Source organism: Rana temporaria, chromosome 6 (genome assembly GCF_905171775.1).
Source record: "Rana temporaria chromosome 6, aRanTem1.1, whole genome shotgun sequence".
NCBI classification, from domain to species: domain Eukaryota; kingdom Metazoa; phylum Chordata; class Amphibia; order Anura; family Ranidae; genus Rana; species Rana temporaria.
Window position 1 is genome coordinate 219313396 of NC_053494.1, and position 19541 is coordinate 219332936.

Here is a 19541-nt window from a genome sequence, read left to right on the forward strand (position 1 = left end):
ATTGTCCTGTATTTGTCTCCATCCATCTTCCCATCAACTCTGACCAGCTTCCCTGTCCCTGCTGAAGAAAAGCATCCCCACCACATGATGCTGCCACCACCATGTTTCACGGTGGGGATGGTGTGTTCAGGGTAAGGTGCAGTGTTAGTTTTCCCCACACATAGCATTTTTATTTTTATTTTGGTGTCATGTGACTAGAGCTCCTTCTTCCACATGTTTGCTGTGTCCCCTCCCCCACATGGCTTCTCACAAACTGCAAACAGGACTTCTTATGTCTTTCTTCCTCCAATGTCTTTCTTCTTGCCACTCTTCCATAAAGGGCAGATTTGTGGAGAGACCACTAATAGTTGTCCTGTGGACAGATTCTCCCCCCTGAGCTGTGCAGCTCCTGTGCAGCTCCTCCAGAGTTACCATGGACCTCTTGGCTGTTTCTCTGATGAATGCTCCTTGCCCGGCCCGGTCAGTTTAGGTGGACGGCCATGTCTTGGTAGGTTTGCGGTTGTGCCATACTCTTTCCATTCTCCGATGATGGATGGAACAGAAGCTTTGTGAGATCTTCAAAGCTTGGGAGATTTTTTTTATAACCTAACCCCGCTTTATACTTCTTCACAACTTTATCCCTGACCTGTCTGGTGTGTTCCTCGGCCTTCATGATGCTGTTTGTTCACTAAGGTTCTCTAACAAACCTCTGCGGGCTTCACAGAACAGCTGCATTTCTGAGTGTTTCCGGGTATTTCTAAACGGCTCTGAACCGTTCTGCATGTCACCGGTGCCGAAGGCGGTACTGCACACCCCATTCGCTTGAATTCCGCTCGTTTCGCGAGACAACACTTCGTAAATAAAAAAAAAAAAAAAAGGTTGCTCATCTTTCAAAACGCTCGTTAACCACGTTACTTGTAAACCAAGTTTCCACTGTAATAAGTTAATTGTAAAACGAAAGTTTCTTGAACCGCTTGCATAAAATGGCATGTATGTGGCCAATAATTAACCCTCGGTGTGGTTAGGTAGCCAGCCCAATGTATACAACACGTGATCGCAAACCAATCGTCCGAAAAAACGCGTATTTATTAAAATGCTTAAAATCCACTAAAAATCCTCCTTGAGAAAAAGGTAAGCCAAACTGCCAATTGAAAATGTCCTTGATAAACCAATAGCTAGGCATGTGCAAAAGGGAAACATTTGTTTCGTTTCGTTTCGTTTTAATTCGTTATTTGATTAATTTTGTTAAGTTAGATTCGTTACATGTGTTAGATTCATTTTCGGAATTCGTTCGTTTTCGACCGAATTTCGAAAAAATCCGGTCGGATTAGAAAATATTTCGACCGGATTTGATAATATTTCAATCGTATTCGAAAACAAATTCTATTCGAATCGAATTCAAAAACAATTCGATTCGAAAACAAATTCGAATGAAAATTGAAAGCAAATTTGAATCAAAATCTAAAAAATATAAATCGATTTTTAAAAAATAATACAATAAAATAGAATATAAAATAATAAAACAATAGGATGAAAATCAAAGAATAGTAAAGAACAGAATGGAATTTATTAGAATGTAATCAAATACAATAGAATATGACCTGGCTTCTTCTATCTATCTTCCATTTTCAGAAATTCGAAATTCATTACTAATGAACATAAATTCGAATAGAAAAATATTAGAATAGAGCAGAAAAAAATATATTTATATATTTATATATATATATTTTATTATTCTACTCTTCTAATATTTTTCTATTCGAATTTGAGTTCATTCTATATGAATTTCGAATTTTCAGAAAATGGAAGATATTCATTCTATTGTTTTATTATTTTATATTCTATTTTATTTTATTCTTTTTTAGAAATCGATTTAAATTTTTTAGATTTTGATTCAAATTTGCTTTCAATTTTAATTCGAATTTGTTTTCGAATCAAATTGTTTTCGAATTAGATTCGAATAGAATTTGTTTTCGAATTCGAGTCGAATAGAATTTGTTTTCGAATTCGAGTCGAATAGAATTTGTTTTTCGAATTCCATCGAGTTTCGTACGCAGGTTTTCGATTCGAAAACGTTCGTTCGGATTCGGTTAATTTGTTAATATTACAATTCGGGAATTCGTATGCATCCGAATGTCCGAATAATGAAAAATTCGTCCGAATTTCGATTCGGAACTAAACCAAATGCACATGCCTACCAATAGCATGAAAGCTTACATTCTTATCCCGTGTCTTCTGCGGTACGTAGGACATGAAGCCCCCCGGTGGTGGAAACCAAAGACGGGGTCCCAAAGAAGTGACCAGCCCAACGGGGACACTAACTGCCAGGGCCGTCTCAATAGCGTCATGGGCCCCTGGGCAAAGTAATGCACTGGGGCCCCTACCAGCCTGCCCCAATTTACGCAACCTACTCTCAAGAATTAAAGTATAAATAGTTGATAGAATTAAACATATGTTTATTAGTACTTTCAATAAAAATCTATTTTAACCACTTAAGGACCGCCTCCTGCACATATACGTCGGCAGAATGGCACGGCTGGGCACATCCACGTACAGGTACGTCCTCTTTAAGTGTCCAGCCGTGGGTCGCGGGCGCGCGAAGCTCCGTGACCACGGGCCCCGATCGCCGCTGGAGTCCCGCGATCGGTCCCCGGAGCTGAAGAACGGGGAGAGGTGAGTGTAAACACAGCATCCCCGTTCTTCACTGTGGCGCTGTCATCGATCGTGTGTTCCTTTTTATAGGGAAACACGATCAATGACGTCACACCTACAGCCCCACCCCCCTACAGTTAGAAACACAAATGAGGTCACACTTAACCCCTTCAGCGCCCCCTTGTGGTTAACTCCCAAACTGAAATTGTCATTTTCACAGTAATCAGTGCATTTTTGATGCATTTTTTGCTGTGAAAATGACAACGGTCCCAAAAATGTGTCAAAATTGTGCGAAGTGTCCGCTATAATGTTGCGGTCACAAGAAAAAAAAATCGCTGATCGCCGCCATTAGTAGTAGTAAAAAAAAAAAAAATTAATAAAAATGCAATAAAACTATCCCCTATTTTGTAAACGCTATATATTTTGCGCAAACCAATCGATAAACGCTTATTGCGATAGGTAGAAGAATACTTATCGGCCTAAACTGAGGAAAAAATGTTTTTTTATATATTTTTGGGGGATATTTATTATAAAAAAAAGCCAAAAATGTTGTTTTGTTTTTGTCAAAAATGTCGATCTTTTTTTGTTTACAGCGCAAGAAAAAAAAACCGCAGAGGTGATCAAATACCACCAAAAGAAAGCTCTATTTGTGGGGAAAAAAAGGAAGTCAATCTTGTTTGGGTGCCACGTCGCACGAACGCGCAATTGTCAGTTAAAGCGACGCAGTGCCGAATCGCAAAAAGTGCTCTGGTCAGGAAGGGGGGTAAATTCTTCCGGGGCTGGGCTCGGCCGGAAGACAGAGGGAGGGTTTCGGCCCCTTGCTCCGTCCGATCCAGCTGTCCCTGGAGTTACACCCCCCCTGAAAATAAAAATAAAATCTTTGAGGATTTCGATTTTAGAGGCGAAACATGACTTGGTGTTCATCCCCCGGATCCAGCCGGTGGCGGATTGCGTGTCGTGACACACGGCCGTCTCCTGTCGTATTTGCTCTGAGCCTCCCACTTACGTTCTTCATCATGTCAAGCGCACGTGTCTGCTGCACCGGGAACGAGTTAAAGTGTCACCTCGCCTAACATGGGACTTTGTTTTATGTCAGCCATAACCATAAATGAAGGTCTTAAAAATTAACAGTTCTCATATAAAGTAAATGCAAGGCAGATGCAAAGAAAAAACAGTTCGCCTGACATTTAGTAACAGTTTACCTCCATCCCCGGCAGCGGCTCATAAAGACGCCGAGAGGGGGGGAGGAGACTCTGATTCAATTTGTGTATACAATGTAACAAGTCAACCCCCCCCCCCCCCCCCAAAAAAAAAAATATCACTCCTCCTAGCAAAAATACCAATCCTCTCCAAATCCACCCTCCCAGCACAAATACCCCCCCCCCCCTCAATTCCCCCTTTTATAACAAATATCCCCCTCCAAATAATTTCCCTTGCTAGAACAAATACTCCCCAATCATCCTTACCAGCAAAAATCACACCCCCCCCCACCACCAAATCACCGCTTCTAGCACAAACCCCCCAAATCGCCCATCCTTGCACAAATCCTCTTCTCCCATTCCCCCTATCCCAACACAAATCCCCCTAAATCACCACTCCCAGCACTTTCACCAAAAATTCCCTCCTAGAACAATTCTTACCCCCCTGTCACCCCCCCATATTCCCCCTCACAACACAACCCCCCCAAATCTCTCACAGAGCTCCCCCACCTCACATGATGTCACAGTGCCCAGGGCAGCCACCCTCCTGCCCCACCCCCGCCCTTGTCCCGACCCTGGGTATAGGAAGACTGGCCCTACCACCCTATCAGTGGCCCTGAGCTTTACTATTATACTTACCGTATTTATCGGCATTTACTTAAAATCAGGGCAAAATCATGGGTGCGCGATATACGCCGATACCCCGCCGATCCCCGCTGTCTCCGACATTGTTCGACATTGTCCGAGCTGAGTGTACTGCGCACTCGGCTAAGGGTCGGCCACGCTCGGCTACGCCCGCAGCAACGCGAGAGGAGCCGAGACAAGCCGAGAGCAGCCGAACACACAGGAAATCCGGCTCCTCTCGGCTCGCGCCAAAATCGAAAAACGAACACCGGATACCGGAGACAATCACCTGGATGGAGGCCCGCAGACGGACACGCCGGACGAGACGGACACCTGGATAGAGGCTGCAGACGGACACGCCGGACGGAGAAGAACACCCGGATAGAGGCCGCAGACGGACATGCCGGACGAGACGGACACCTGGATGGAGGCCGCAGACGGACACCTCCAAAGCCGCAGACGGACCCCGTGCAAGGAAGCCGCAGACGGACACCCACAAGGCCGCAGACGGACGCCGGACATGGACGCAGGTCAAAAATGTAAGATTTATTTTTTTTCCTCTTTTACCTTGCTGAGCTTGGGGTGCACGTTATACGCCGGGGCGCGGTATACCCCGGGGCGTGGTATACCCCGATAAATACGGTAGCTATTATATTATACTAGCATAAACACCTTTCCTCTCTTGTACCTAATGATAAAGCCCAGTCTGGGGGCCGAAACGCGTTGGGTAAAGTGGGTATTGAACATTGTCCCTGATTTTTTTTTTTCTGGGACTGTTCTGCGTTTTAGGACAAAGAATAGACCCCGTCTGGCCTCTGGTGCACGGTCCTTTTTGAGGATGACCCTGTTCTTGGTCTCTCCAGTGTCCAAACAAACAAATCCTGAGAGCGGTTTCAATCGTTCCCCTTCTTTACCCAAAACTGAAATAAAAGGTTTTTGGTTTTTAGATCGACTTTATAGTAGCCGGACATTCCTTGTCGTGTTTTTGTATGAATATACGGAATATACGGAGAGTCTATTGAACTCGATGAGTTCCACTTCTGGAAGAGGGAGGCGCGCGCGGCGCACGTACGGTTTGAACCGTCAGATTTTCATCCTTTGTTCTGCGGGAAAGTCTGAACAATGGCTGCAATTTAGGGGGGGAAAAAAGTGAATTGCAGCAATTTCACCCTCCGGCGCGTCCGTCCACCGTCCAGAGCGCCGGGTGATTTTACCGACAATGGGATGAAAGCTCCCTCTCCCATTTTTCTTCACCCCGACTACTTGCCCCCCCCCCCCCTCTGCATTTAAATTTTTATGGCCATCAACGGCTCTTTGTGCTGCCAGAGAATAACAATAGAGAATTAAATGAGGAAGATGAATGGATGAAAATGAAACGCAATAATCAACGCTGCGCCAAGCCGAGCTGATGAGCTGCGAGGAGGGGGGGGAGGGGGGAGAAAAGGAATGCAGGGTGGAGGGTTTGGGTGCATATAGGGGGTAAAGGTCTTATCTGATACTGGGGGGGGGGGACGTCGGCCATGGAGGAGGGCGGGATGGACGGTCCGATACGCGAGAAAATCTCTGGACGCAAAAAAAGAACTTTTCTGGCATTTTCCAGGTGGAAATATCGTCAGGCTTCAAGCTGAACTCCGGGATTAAAAAATAAAAGTACAGCGCAGGTTAGATTCTATGTCTAGGTGAAGAGGAAGAAGCTGTCATAGGTACATAGTCCATCTAGTTCAACCAATAACACTTACCTTAGACCTGTTCACACTATGACCTCAAAGCACCTTCCATTGGGCATACATTACATTCCAATGCACCTTCCGAAGGGCATGCATTGCACCCCAAAGCACCTTCCGAAGGGCATGCATTGCACCCCAATACACACTCTGAAAAGGGCATGCATTGCATCCCAAAGCACCTTCTGAAAGGCATGCATTGCATCCCAAAGCACCTTCTGAAAAGGCATGCATTGCACCCCAAAGCACCTTCTGAAGGGCATGCATTGCATCCCAATACACCCTCTGAAAAGGCATGCATTGCACCCCAATACACCCTCTGAAAAGGCATGCATTGCACCCCAAAGCAACTTCAGAAAGGCATGTATTGCACCCCAATACACCTTCCAAAAGGGCATGTATTGTATCCCAAAGCACCTTCCGAAAGGGCATGCATTGCACCCCACAGCACCTTCCGAAGGGCATAAATTGCACCCCAATACACCCTCTGAAAAGGCATGCATTGCACCCCAAAGCACCTTCTGAAGGGCATGCATTGCATCCCAATACACCTTCCAAAAGGGCATGCATTGCATCCCAAAGCACCTTCTGAAAGGCATGCATTGCACCCCAAAGCACCTTTCGAAGGGCATGAATTGCACCCCAATACACCCTCTGAAAAGGCATGCATTGCACCCCAAAGCACCTTCTAAAGGGCATGCATTGCACCCCAATACACCTTCCAAATAGGCATGCATTGCATCCCAAAGCACCTTCCGAAAGGGCATGTATTTTATCCCAAAGCACCTTCCGAAAGGGCATGCATTTCACCCCAATATACCCTCTGAAAAGGCATGCATTGCACCCCAATACACCCTCTGAAAAGGCATGCATTGCACCCCAATACACCCTCTAAAAAGGCATGCATTGCACCCCAAAGCACCTTCTGAAAGGCATGCATTGCACCCCAAAGCAACTTCTGAAAGGCATGCATTGCACCCCAAAGCAACTTCTGAAAGGCATGCATTGCACCCCAATACACCTTCTGAAAGGCATGCATTGCACCCCAATACACCTTCCAAAGGGCATGCATTGCACCCCAATACACCTTCCAAAGGGCATGCATTGCACCCCAATACACCTGAAAGGCATGCATTGCACCCCAAATTACCTTCTGTTGGGCATGCTTAGTATCTCTAGGCTGGTGCTCAACTATTCTTCCGAGGGCGGCCTGCAGCCCCCCCAGCCAACCAACCAACCACATCACTTACCCTCTACCTTGCGCTCGCTCGATCGGCGCTTCAGCACGCCACTCGATCACTCACACGCCAGACAGCCCCACACTTTCCCTATCCAGGCCGTGGCTTTGGCGGCTCCCACGCCCCCTGCTTCTCCTCTGGACTACCGGCAGTCGCTTCTCCTCCCGGCCAATCAGGAGTTAGGACTAGTGGCTAAACGGGTCTTAGGACTCCCGGTGATGTTCAGTGTTGGTTTTCCCCCCACACATAGCGTTTTGCTTTTTGGCCAAAAAATTACATTTTGGTGTCATGTGACCAGAGCACCTTCTTCCACATGTTTGCTGTGTCCCCTCCCCCACATGTTTGCTGTGTCCCCTCCCCCACATGGCTTCTCACTAACTGCAAACAGGACTTCTGATGTCTTTCTTTCTCCAATGTCTTTCTTCTTGTCACTCTTCCATAACGGGCAGATTTGTGGAGAGACCACTAATAGTTGTCCTGTGGACAGATTCTCCCCCCTGAGCTGTGGATCTCTGCAGCTCCTCCAGAGTTACCATGGACCTCTTGGCTGTTTTTATGATGAATGCTCTCCTTGCCCGGCCTGGTCAGTTTAGGTGGACGGCCATGTCTTGGTAGGTTTGCAGTTGTGCCATACTCTTTCCATTTTCCGATGATGGATTGAACAGAAGTTCCGTGAGATCTTCAAAGCTTGGGAGATTTTTTTTATAACCTAACCCTGCATTATACTTCTCCACAACTTTATCCCTGACCTGTCTGGTGTGTTCCTTGGCCTTCATGATGCTGTTTGTTCACTAAGGTTCTCTAAGGCTGAATTCACACCTATGTATTTTTTGTGCTTTTTGAATTTTGCACATTGGCACTTACAGAATGTGATCCATAGGAAGCCATGTTAAATGGACTGTAGTGCAAATCTGCAAAAAGCACTAAAAATGCCATAGGTGTGAATCCAGCCTTACAAACCTCTGAGGGCTTCACAGAACAGCTGCATTTATAATGAGATGAAATGACACACAGGTGGACTCTATTTACTAATGACTTCTGAAGGCAATTGGTTCCACTAGATTTTAGTTATCAGGGAAATTTCAAGGGGTATGAATACTTTTTCAAGGCACTGTCGATGGCCAGACAACACCAAGGGCTTCCCTCGGCCGCAATGAAAGTGTTTGCAGTGAGTTTTTCTCATTACGTAAATAACATGTACAAACTATAAAAAAACAAAAAAAAGAAAATCCCTTTTCCACTCAGGACAGTCCGAAGGTCGGCAATCACCTCCATTCACATCTCATCCCAACCAGGGAAAAAATAGGAAATCTCGCTATTGGCGGCCGGAGGACGGATCTGCGGGTGAATGATTGACCACAAATTGGGAGAAGAAGAAAAGGAAGATGCGAAGGAGGAACGTCGCTCTTCCTTGGAGGACTGCGCAGGGAGAAAGGAGCAACCATGGGGGCAGGTAATGGATGGAGAGATCGGCAGATCTGTACTCGTATTGTCTGCTGCAGCCGTGTGTTGGAAAATATTTATAATAATAATAAATATAATAATAATAATAATAATAATAATAACAAATATAACAATGATAATAATAGTAATAATAATAATAATAATAACAAATATAACAATGATAATAATAATAACAAATATAACAATGATAATAATAATAATAAATATAACAATAATAATAATAGTAATAATAATAAAAATAATAATAATATTAATAATGTCAAATATAACAATGATAATAATAACAATAATAATAAATGTAACAACTGTTTAATATTATTATTCCAGTGAAGGGATAACTTTGAAAATATTTTGGGAAATGTATTAAGACCCGTCTGTGCGACTTTGCATGCGCAGAGACGTGCTTTTTTTTTATGTGCATTCGCAATGCAAATTTTATTTACATCTTTTTTCTTCTTTCTGAGCTTTATGTGCACTGCACGGTTTTGCTGTGCATTTTCATGCATTTTCTGTGCATGAGTTTGACAGGCGGCACCAGGGCTGCTGTTAGAAATCACGGGGGGCCCCATACAGCCTACCGGGCAGGCCCCCCCCCAATATATCAAGACCATATATTCACTAAAATTATTATTAGTGGACACAAGCATAACAGAGAACCTGTGTGAATAACCACATTTTTATTTATATTTTTTACATAAAAAAAAAATTAAAAAATTATATTCAAAGTGACAGGGGGGCACATTGGGGGGGGGGGGGGGGTCAGAAGCTGGCAGAACATGGAAGGGAATCAGTGTCAGGGGAGAAATTACAGGAACAATTCCCAGTGTCTTTGTCTCTCTCTGCAGCAGCTGAAAGCCAGCAGGAGGGGAGAGAAACTGCCTTTCAGCTGCTGCAGAGAGACGCACAGGGCATCCTTCTGTAACTGCTCCTCCACCAAACCGCACTGATTCCCCCTCCTGCTTGGGCCCCCCTGTGTGCCTGGACCCCCTACAGGAGGACTGGTGTCCCCCCCCCCCCTATCAGCGGCCCTGGGCTGTACTGCCTGCTATATGCACTAATTGGTGCCCATTCACGTCGGAAACTGCATGGGATGTGCATTTTTTACATTTGCAGTGCGTTTTTTTTTTCTAAGCTTGCATTTCCTTTGAGGTCACTTCCATTTTTTTTCTTCTCTCTGAGTTTTATGTGCACTGCACGGCTTTGCAGTGCATTTGCATGCATTTCTGTGCATTTGCAGTGGCGAAAAATTATTCATATTTTTGCTCCTTTCACATTGATGGCTGGGCAGGGGAGAGGGGGCTCATAAAAACAGGCAGTTGGGCTGCAGTTTTACCACTGTCCCCCCCCCCCCTCTTCATCCCCTCGTCCCCTGATCATCCACCTAAATTCTACAGGCACTTGGGGGGCTGTACACAGCAATTTAAAGTCAGCCAGCGGAGTTTGACAGGCCGTATATGCACTAATTGGTGCCCATTCTCATCAGAAACTGCATGGGACGTGCATTTTTACATGCATTTGCAGTGCATTGTTTTCTTTGGGGGTCACTTCCAATTTTTATTCTACTTTAGGATTTTATGTGCACTGCAGTGCATTTCTGTGCATTTGCAGTTTGAAAATATTGCAGCTGGCAGAGTTTGACATATGGACTGATTGGTGCCCATTCACGTCTGAAACTGCATGGGATGTGCATTTTTTACATGCATTTGCAGTGCGTTTTTTTTTCTAAGCTTGAAATTCCTTTAAGGACACTTCCATCTTTTTCTTCTCTCTGAGTTTTATGTGCACTGCACGGCTTTGCAGTGCATTTACATGCATTTCTGTCCATTTGCAGTGGAGAAAAATTATTAATATTTTTGCTCCTTACACATTGATGGCTGGGGCGGCTGGGGCGGCTATGGCGGCTGGGGTGGCTGGGGCAGCTGGGTAGGAAACTGCATGGGACGTGCATTTTTACATGCATTTGCAGTGCATTATTTTCTTTGGGGTCACTTCCAATTTTTTTCTACTTTTGCATTTATGTGCACTGCATTGCATTTCTGTGCATTTTCAGTGGAGAAAAATTATTAATATTTTTGCTCCTTACACATTGATGGCTGGGGCGGCTGAGGCGGCTGGGGTGGCTGGGGCGGCTGGGGTGACTGGAGCAGCTGGGGTGGCTGGGGCGGCTGGGGCGGCTGGGGTGGCTGGGGTGGCTGGGCGGGGGAGAGGGGGCTCATAAAAACAGGCAGCTGGGCTGCAGTTTTACCACTGTCCCCCCCTCATCCCCTCCTCCCCTGATCATCCACTTAAATTCTACAGGGGGCTGTACACACCCTGCAGCAATTTAAAGTCAGCTAGCGGAGTTTGACAGGGGGCACTGCCTGCCATATGCACTAATTGGTGCCCATTCTCATCAGAAACTGCATGGGATGTGCATTTTTACATGCATTTGCATTGCGTTTTTTTTTCTAAGCTTGCATTTCCTTTGAGGACACTTCCACCTTTTTTTCTTCTTTGGGCTTTTATATGCACTGCAGTGCATTTTTATGCATTTCTGTGCATTTGCAATGCGGAAAAATACAGCTGGCAGAGTTTGACAGGGTGGCACTGCCTGCCAAATGCACCCCATTAGGGCCCGTTCGCATCAGGAACTGCGTGGGACATGCATTTTCAGTGCATTTTTTTTCTAAGCTTGCGATTCGTTTGAGATAATTTCTGTCTTCTTTGGGCTCTTATGTGCTCTGCAGTTCCCGATTTTATAATTTCTATATCCTGTCCCGTGGAACCTCGGATTACGAGCAGAATCCTGATGCAGTGCATTTTTCTGCATTTCTGTGCATTTGCAGTGCAGAATAATGCAGCCTGCTGTACTTTTTTTTTGTCACTGCCCTGCACTGCAAAACTATACCCGCCGGATCGCCTGGATTTTTTAGACTGTCTATTGAGTTGGAGTGCAGTCAAAAAAAACACATCCCACTGCATTTGCTGCGAGTGGAGCCCGTAGGCTCTGTTTCCACTATTGCAACCCCAAAGTCGTGCGATTTACAGCTGCGACTTTGCAATGCGATTTTTTGATGTGATGCAACCGGTGAAAACCATGTGAGAACAAATCGCGCCGAAGTCGGAAACAAAGTAGTGCAAAAAAAATGTTTTTTGGGGTCGCTGCGACTTGAGTCGCACCGATTAGAACGGAGACCATTCAAAAACATGGGTTTTGTCAATACAAAACAGATTACAGCGCACACATGCAAAAAATGACATTTATCCTGCAAGCAGTCCATAGAGGGCGCCGGAGCGCCGCCCCCTCTGGCTCCCGCACCGCCACCGATGCAATATACAGATTCATGCATTGCATGAATCTGTATATTGCCGCCGACTATTCAGATGGCCGGCCCCTTGCGAGCGCCGGCCATCTGAATAACGGCAGCTGGTAACCTAATTGGCTGAAGCGTCATTGAGGGCGGGAAAAGACATCGAGGGACGGTAGAAGCAAGATGGCTGACCCCAGAAAGGAAAGTGCCAGGCGGGGGGAGAGGGCATTTTTACAGGGCACAGTGGTGACAATTGATGGGCACAGTGGCTACAATTGATGGGCACAGTGGCTACAATTGATGGGCACAGTGGCGACAATTGATGGGCACAGTGGCTACAATTGATGGGCACAGTGGCGACAATTGATGGGCACAGTGGCGACAATTGATGGGCACAGTGGCGACAATTGCTGGGCACAGTGGCGACAATTGATGGGCACAGTGGCGACAATTGCTGGGCACAGTGGCGACAATTGATGGGCACAGTGGCGACAATTGCTGGGCACAGTGGCGACAATTGCTGGGCACAGTGGCGACAATTGCTGGGCACAGTGGCGACCATTGATGACACAGTGGCAACAATTGATGGCACAGTGGCGACAATTGATGGGCACAGTGGTGACAATTGATGGCACAGTGGCTGTGTTTCATGGCATGGCACAGTGGCGATAATTGATGGCACAGTGGTGACAATTGATGGCACAGTGGTGACAATTGATGGCACAGTGGCTGCGTTTGATGGCATGGCACAGTGGCGACAATTGATGGCACAGTGGTGACAATTGATGGCACAGTGGCTGCCTTCGATGGGCACAGTGGCTGCCTTCGATGGGCACAGTGGCTGCCTTCGATGGGCACAGTGGCTGCCTTCGATGGGCACCGTGGCTGCAATTGATGGGCACAGTGAGGCTGCAATTGTTTTTTTTTTTTTTCGTTTGTTTGCGCCCCCCCCCCCCCCAAAAAAAATTTTGAGCACCAGCCGCCACTGCCTGCAAGGCTAGTTAAAAACACCTGAACTAATTCAAAAATACGGGGGTTTGGTGACACTATATGGTCAAAGAGTACTAAGCCCACTTACTGCGACTTCACATGTGTCAAGTCGCACAACAACTCGCAGTAGTGGAAGCAGAGCCTTACCTCTCTATCCTAACAAAGCAAATGTTTTCTTTAGTTGTAAATTTTAATTGAAAATGATAGATTTTTGATCCTTTCACATGGATGGCTGAGGGATGAGTAAAAACAAGCGGTTGAGCTGCAGTTTTACTGCCCCCCCCCCCAAACACACACCATCCTTCCCTGATCATCCACTTAAATTGCACGTTGCAACCAGATGAGGCTGCAGCAATTTGAACTCAGCTAGCAGAGTTTGACGAGCATCACTGCCTGCCAAATGCAAACATTAAGGTTAATGGAGTGCGCCGCTGCCGTGAGCCAACCGCTTGGCGTGTAGTATTACTGGACGCTGCCGCCAATGTGAAAGCCCCTTTAAGCCTCGTACACGCGATCGGATTTTCTGCGGACAAAGCGTCAGACTTTTGTTCCGAAGGGCATGTGCCTGGACTTTAACAGCAATGAAACTTTCAACTTGTCGCACCAACTTTGAAAAAGCTTCATGCACATAAAAATGCATTAAATGCAGACGCATGAGTGCGAATGTCGCCGAAGGGCTTGCGTAGACGGTTGTTGTTCCCGATCATTGCCTTTTCAACTCAAAAGCAGCGCAGGTCAAACGCATCTCAATTGGAAACGATGCATCTAAAGTAATGCAGAGCTGGTGAGTTGCAGCGTCAGAATTCGGCACCCGAGTTGCAACATTACGCAAAAATTGTGCGTTTCCTGAAACACACAGAAACGCACTGCCCTTTAGCAGGCATGCGGTGGTGCCATTCATTGTAAATGGCACCCCCTTTCATCTGGGGGGGGGGGGGGACTGTTTTGCGCACACCAAACCGCATGGTGACGCAGCAGAAAATTCCTATCGCGAATCGCGTTCGTCTGTATGCAATTACGACACGCAAAAAAAAAACGCGCATTCTCAAAATCAAGCAGAAGAGCCACAGGGCCAGATTCACAGAAAAAGTATGCCGGAGTATCTGCTGATACTCCGGCGTACTTTCAAATTTGCCGCGTCGTATCTTTATTTGTAATTCACAAACAAAGATACAACGGCTTTTGGCTAAGATCCGACAGGCGTGCAGCTTCGTACGCCTTCGGATAGTAGGTGTAATTCTCCTGTGGCCGCTGGGTGGCGTTTGCGTAGTTTTCCATCGATGGGTATGCAAATTAGCTGTTTACGGCGATCCACGAAGGTACGCGCGTTTGTCGCATTCTCTTACATCGTCGCTAGTCGGTTTTTCCTGTCGCAATCTTAAGCCTGCTATTTCATGGCTTAGATTTCGACCAGCCATGTTAAAGTATGGCCGTCGTTCCTGCATCAAAATTAAAAAATTTTTTTTTTTGTGTAAGACGTCCGGGAATACGAAAGTACGTTACGCACGTCGCCGTTCAAAAACACGTCGGGGAGCCGTAATTTCGCGCAAAGCACGGCGGGAAATTTGCATGCGCAGAACGTTCGGCGTGGGAACGCGCCTAATTTAAATGGTACACACCCCATTTGAATTAGGCGGGCTTGCACCGGACGGCTTTACGCTACGCCGCCGCAAGTTTACAGGCAAGTGCTTTGTGAATCAAGCACTTACACTGAAAACTTGCGGCGGCGTAACGTAAAGGGGATACGTTACGCCGCCGTAATTATTCGTGAATCTGGCCCAAAATGCCTATTGAACTTCATTGATCTTGGCTCGTTGTACGTCACCGCGATCTTGACGTTCGGAATTTCAGCCAAGATTTGAGTGACCCCCCCCTCATCGTGTGTACGCAAGACAAGTTTGAGACGTTTTCCTGCTGAAAAAAAAACCGCGGTTTTCCTGTCGGAAAAACTGATCGCGTGTACGAGGCATAACTCAGCAAATAGAATGGGCTGCCCCACGCATCGGCGATGCGTAGGAACACAAGGAATTGCGCCCACGCTCAGTTGCCCCTGTAGGCGTAAACGAATCCTGACTGCGGCTCTGTTGACTTGCGTTTGATGTACGTTTCAAAGGCAGGAAAACTCCCGTCTACACGAGTCCTGAGAAGCGTGAACTATTTTCGATATTTTATTTATTTCCTCTGATAACGTTCCTCATCAAAACATCCAACGCCCAGACATGAAGACGCATCGATGTGCAGACAGAAATGGAAATACATTGTTACTTTATCTCATGAATCGCAACTTTGTCTCCAACCAGCGCGTCTTCCTTCTCTCTGCGCTCCTCTCAATCATCTCCATACAGAAGATAAAGAGATATTTTAAGAGATGTAACCCCGGCGATGATCTTTGCAAATTTTACATACAAAGTACTCCGTCGCTGAATACAGAAAATATCACGTGCATTCTATTCGGCTGGTTTGTGCTCTATTTTATATTGTAAAAAAAACAACAAAAAAACAAAACATAAAATATATAATATAACATAAAATAATATAAGTGTTGGCGTTCTGGAGACTTTGTATTACAGAGTATATTATGTTTGTTTTAGGATTTCTATGCATTTGTGTAGTATTGGAGGGGAGGGGAGGGGAGGGGGGTCTACATTTCTTTGTGTAATCTTCTTGTATTGTAGAATGATAAAATATTTCTTCTTAAACCTTAAATAGTAAAGAAAATACTGGAAGTTTTCTCTCTATTAGAATTGACTCTTTTCTGCTTGATACCCCCTCAGTATAAACATCGTTCATCCCGGGGAAGTCAGGCTGTGACCCAGAACAATGCTTCTCAACCCTTTTCCGGTTTTAGCACCCTTTAAAAATATGCAAAATTCTAAGCCCCCCCCCCCCCCCCCCAGTCTAAAATATAAGAAACGTAAATATTACCCATTAATGAAAACCTGAGCTTGGGATGAGGCTCACAACTGCTTTGATGAAATTAACTTCACATCAGAGGTTCCCCCATCATATCAAAGGTCCCACCATCACACATCAGAGGTCCCCCTTCACATTAGAAGCCCCCCCATCACATAAGAGGTCCTTCCATCATATCAGAGCCCCCCCCCCCCCCATCACATCAGAGGTGCCCCCATTATGCCAGATCAGAGGTCCTCCATCACATCAGAGGTCCCCCCCCCATCACATCAGAGATCCTCCCATCACATCACATCAGAGGTCCCCCCCATCACATCAGTTTTCCCCCATCACATTAGAGGTCCCCCATCCCATACAGAGGTCCCCAATCACATCAGATGTCCCCCCATCCCATCAGTGCCCCCCCCCCAATGCCATCAAAGGTCCCCCATCCCATCATATTTTTCCCCATCACATCAGAGGTTCTCCGATCACATCAGAGGTCCCCCCCATCCCATCAGAGGTCCCCCATCCCATCAGATTTTTCCCCATCACATCAGAGGTTCTCCGATCACATCAGAGGTCCCCCCCATCCCATCAGAGGTCCCCCATCCCATCAGATTTTTCCCCATCACATCAGAGGTTCTCCGATCACATCAGAGGTCCCCCCATCACATCAGAGCTCCCTCCATCACATCAGTGTCCCCCCATCACATTAGAGGTACCCCCATCATATCAGAGGTCCCCCCCATCACATCAGAGGTCTCCCCATCACATAATAGCTCCCTCCATCACATTAGAGGTCTCCCATCACATCAGAGGTCCCCCCATCACATCAGAGGTCCCCCCCCATCACATCAGAGGTCCTCCCATCACATCAGAGGTCCTCCCATCACATCAGAGATCATCCATCACATCAGATGTCCCCCCATCACATCAGAGCTCTCTCCATCACATCAGTGTCCCCCCATCACATCAGAGGTTCTCCTCCCATCACATCAGAGGTCTCCCCATCACATCAGAGCTCCCCCATCACATCAGATGCCCTCCGATCACATCAGAGGTCTCCTCCATCACATCAGAGATCCCCCATCACATCAGAGGTCCCTCCATCACATCAGAGGTCCTCCATCACATCAGAGGTCTCCCATCACATCAGAGATCCCCCCCCCCCCATCACATCAGAGGTCCCACCATCACATCACATCAGAGATCCCCCATTACATCAGAGGTCCTCTGACCACATTAGAGGTCCCCATCACATCAGAGGTCCCCCCCCATCACATCAGAGGTCCCTCATCCCTTACAGAGGTCCCCAATCACATCAGAGGTCCCCCTATCACATCAGAGGTCCCCCCTATCCCATCAGAGGTCCCCTCATCACATCAGAGATCCCCCATCACATCAGAGGTCCCCCCATCCCATACAGAGGTCCCTAATCACATCAGAGATCCCTCATCACATCAGAGGTCCTCTGACCACATTAGAGGTCCCCCCCATCACATCAGAGGTCTCCCCATCACATCAGATGTCTCCCCATCACATCAGAGGACCTCCGATCACATCAGAGATCCCTCATCACATCAGAGGACCTCCGATCACTTTAGAGGTCCTCCCATCACACAAGGGGCCCCACTTTAATATCAGAGGTTCCCCCATCACATCAGAGTCTCCCCATCATGTCAGAGGCCCCCCTTAACATCAGAGTCTCCCCCTCTTCACACCATGGCGATGCATCATTCTAAATCAGGGCAAACTAGATCCCATGCTTGCTGCACCCCAGGGGAACCCAAGCAGCACCCCCATTGTGAAGCATTGCCCTAGAAGACCTCCAGCTTGACTGATTGATCCTTTGTCTTCTAATAGAAAATCTTCCCATGGATTGTATCGAAGTTCCTTTTCTCTGTAGCTGTCCTTGTAGCGCTCAGGGTGAATGTGCAGAATTTCTATTGTACAAAAGACGAGACGCGTGCCAGGATGTCGTGCCAGCATATTGGCAGGATACCAGAGGAACGGCTGGCTCTCTATAGGTTGCTCCCAATGCAATGTCATTGTCGGTTGATGCTTTCTGATGATTAATCGGCGTCCTAATTCATCGTCTCCCATAATAGGCGCAGTTTTACTTTGCTCACATAATGAGGGTTTATGTATTTAAATACACCAGAGAAACCACCACGCTTCAGTGGTGCTCGCTTCTCTAGCAGTCCATGTTTTCCTCTGTACCAGGTAGGGGCACAGCTGGATACATTAGCAAGCTTTATTAGTGCACAGCTATTTTTGCATTTTTTTTCTTAAAGGTATATATAGTATGGCCCGGATTCACATACATTGGCGCATATTTATGCCGGCGTAGCGTATCTAATATACGCTACGCCGACGTAGCGCAGAGAGGCAAGCACCGAATTCACAAAGTACACTTGCTTCCCAAACTGTGCTGGGTTCCCTCGGCGTAAGCCGGCGTAGGTGGAAGTGGGCGTGAGCCATGCTAATGAGGCGTGACCCCATGCAAATGATGGGCCGAGCGCCATAAAGATACGAATAACGAACGGCGCATGTGCCGTCCCATGGACGCATCCCAGTGCGCATGCTCAGAATCACGTCGGAAATACTCCCTAAGATTCGACGGACCACTGCCTATGACGTGAACGTAACCTACGCCCAGCCCTATTCACGTACTACTACGTAAACTACGTAAAATACGACGGCTGTGTTCCCTGGTCCATACCTTACCGTGTTTCCCTGAAAAAAAGACCGGGTCTTATATTAATTCTGGCTAAAAAAACACACTAGGGCTTATTTTCAGGGGATGTCTTATTTATTTATGGTATGTACAAAAATGTTTCTCCCCCTGTCAGCTCTGGAGTCAGCATTGTGAAATTCTGTAATCCCAAAAATAAACCTTTGTTTAAAGACCTTATAAAATGATGTAATCCGTTCTGTAAAAAGATGATATCATGTGCAGTGTGTCTCCTTGTGTAACATTATTGTGGAAAATACCTTATTTTCAGTGCAGCTTGCCGCTCACGTGACCCACTGGAGCTCTTCTTCCCTACTCCAAATACTGCAGAGGGAGGGGCCAAGATCCCCAATGACGTCAGCCCCACTTAGAGTACTGCAGTGGGTAGGGGCCTAAAAAGTTTTATTGAAAAAAAAAAACAGCTGACATCAGCCGGGAGGAGAGGAGAAAAGCTCCGGCGGGTCACGTGCTGTAAATAAGGTATTTTCCACAATAAAGTTACAAAAGGGAGACACACTGCACATTATATACTCTTAACAGAACACATTACATGTTTTTACAAGGACTTTAACTAGGGCTTATTTTTGGGGCAGGGCTTATATTGCAGCCATCCCAGAAACTCACGCTAGGTCTTATTTTCGGGGTAGGGCTTATTTTCGGAGAAACAGGGTAGCATGAGTTGCGCCTCATATATGGGGAATAACTTTACGCCGGACGTACGACTTACGCAAACCGCGTATATTATGCGCCGG

At 46.5% G+C, this 19541-nt stretch overlaps 1 protein-coding gene across 1 annotated transcript in view; it reads left to right on the forward strand.

The window, feature by feature from the left end:
- Positions 1-8767: 8767 nt before the first annotated feature.
- LOC120944274 (solute carrier family 15 member 2-like) overlaps positions 8768-19541 on the forward strand; it is a 43842-nt gene continuing 33068 nt past the window's right edge. The window contains exon 1 of the mRNA XM_040358287.1: positions 8768-8869. Coding sequence (XP_040214221.1) covers positions 8860-8869 — 10 coding nt within the window. The 5' untranslated portion in view covers positions 8768-8859. The remainder of the gene's footprint in view (positions 8870-19541) is intronic.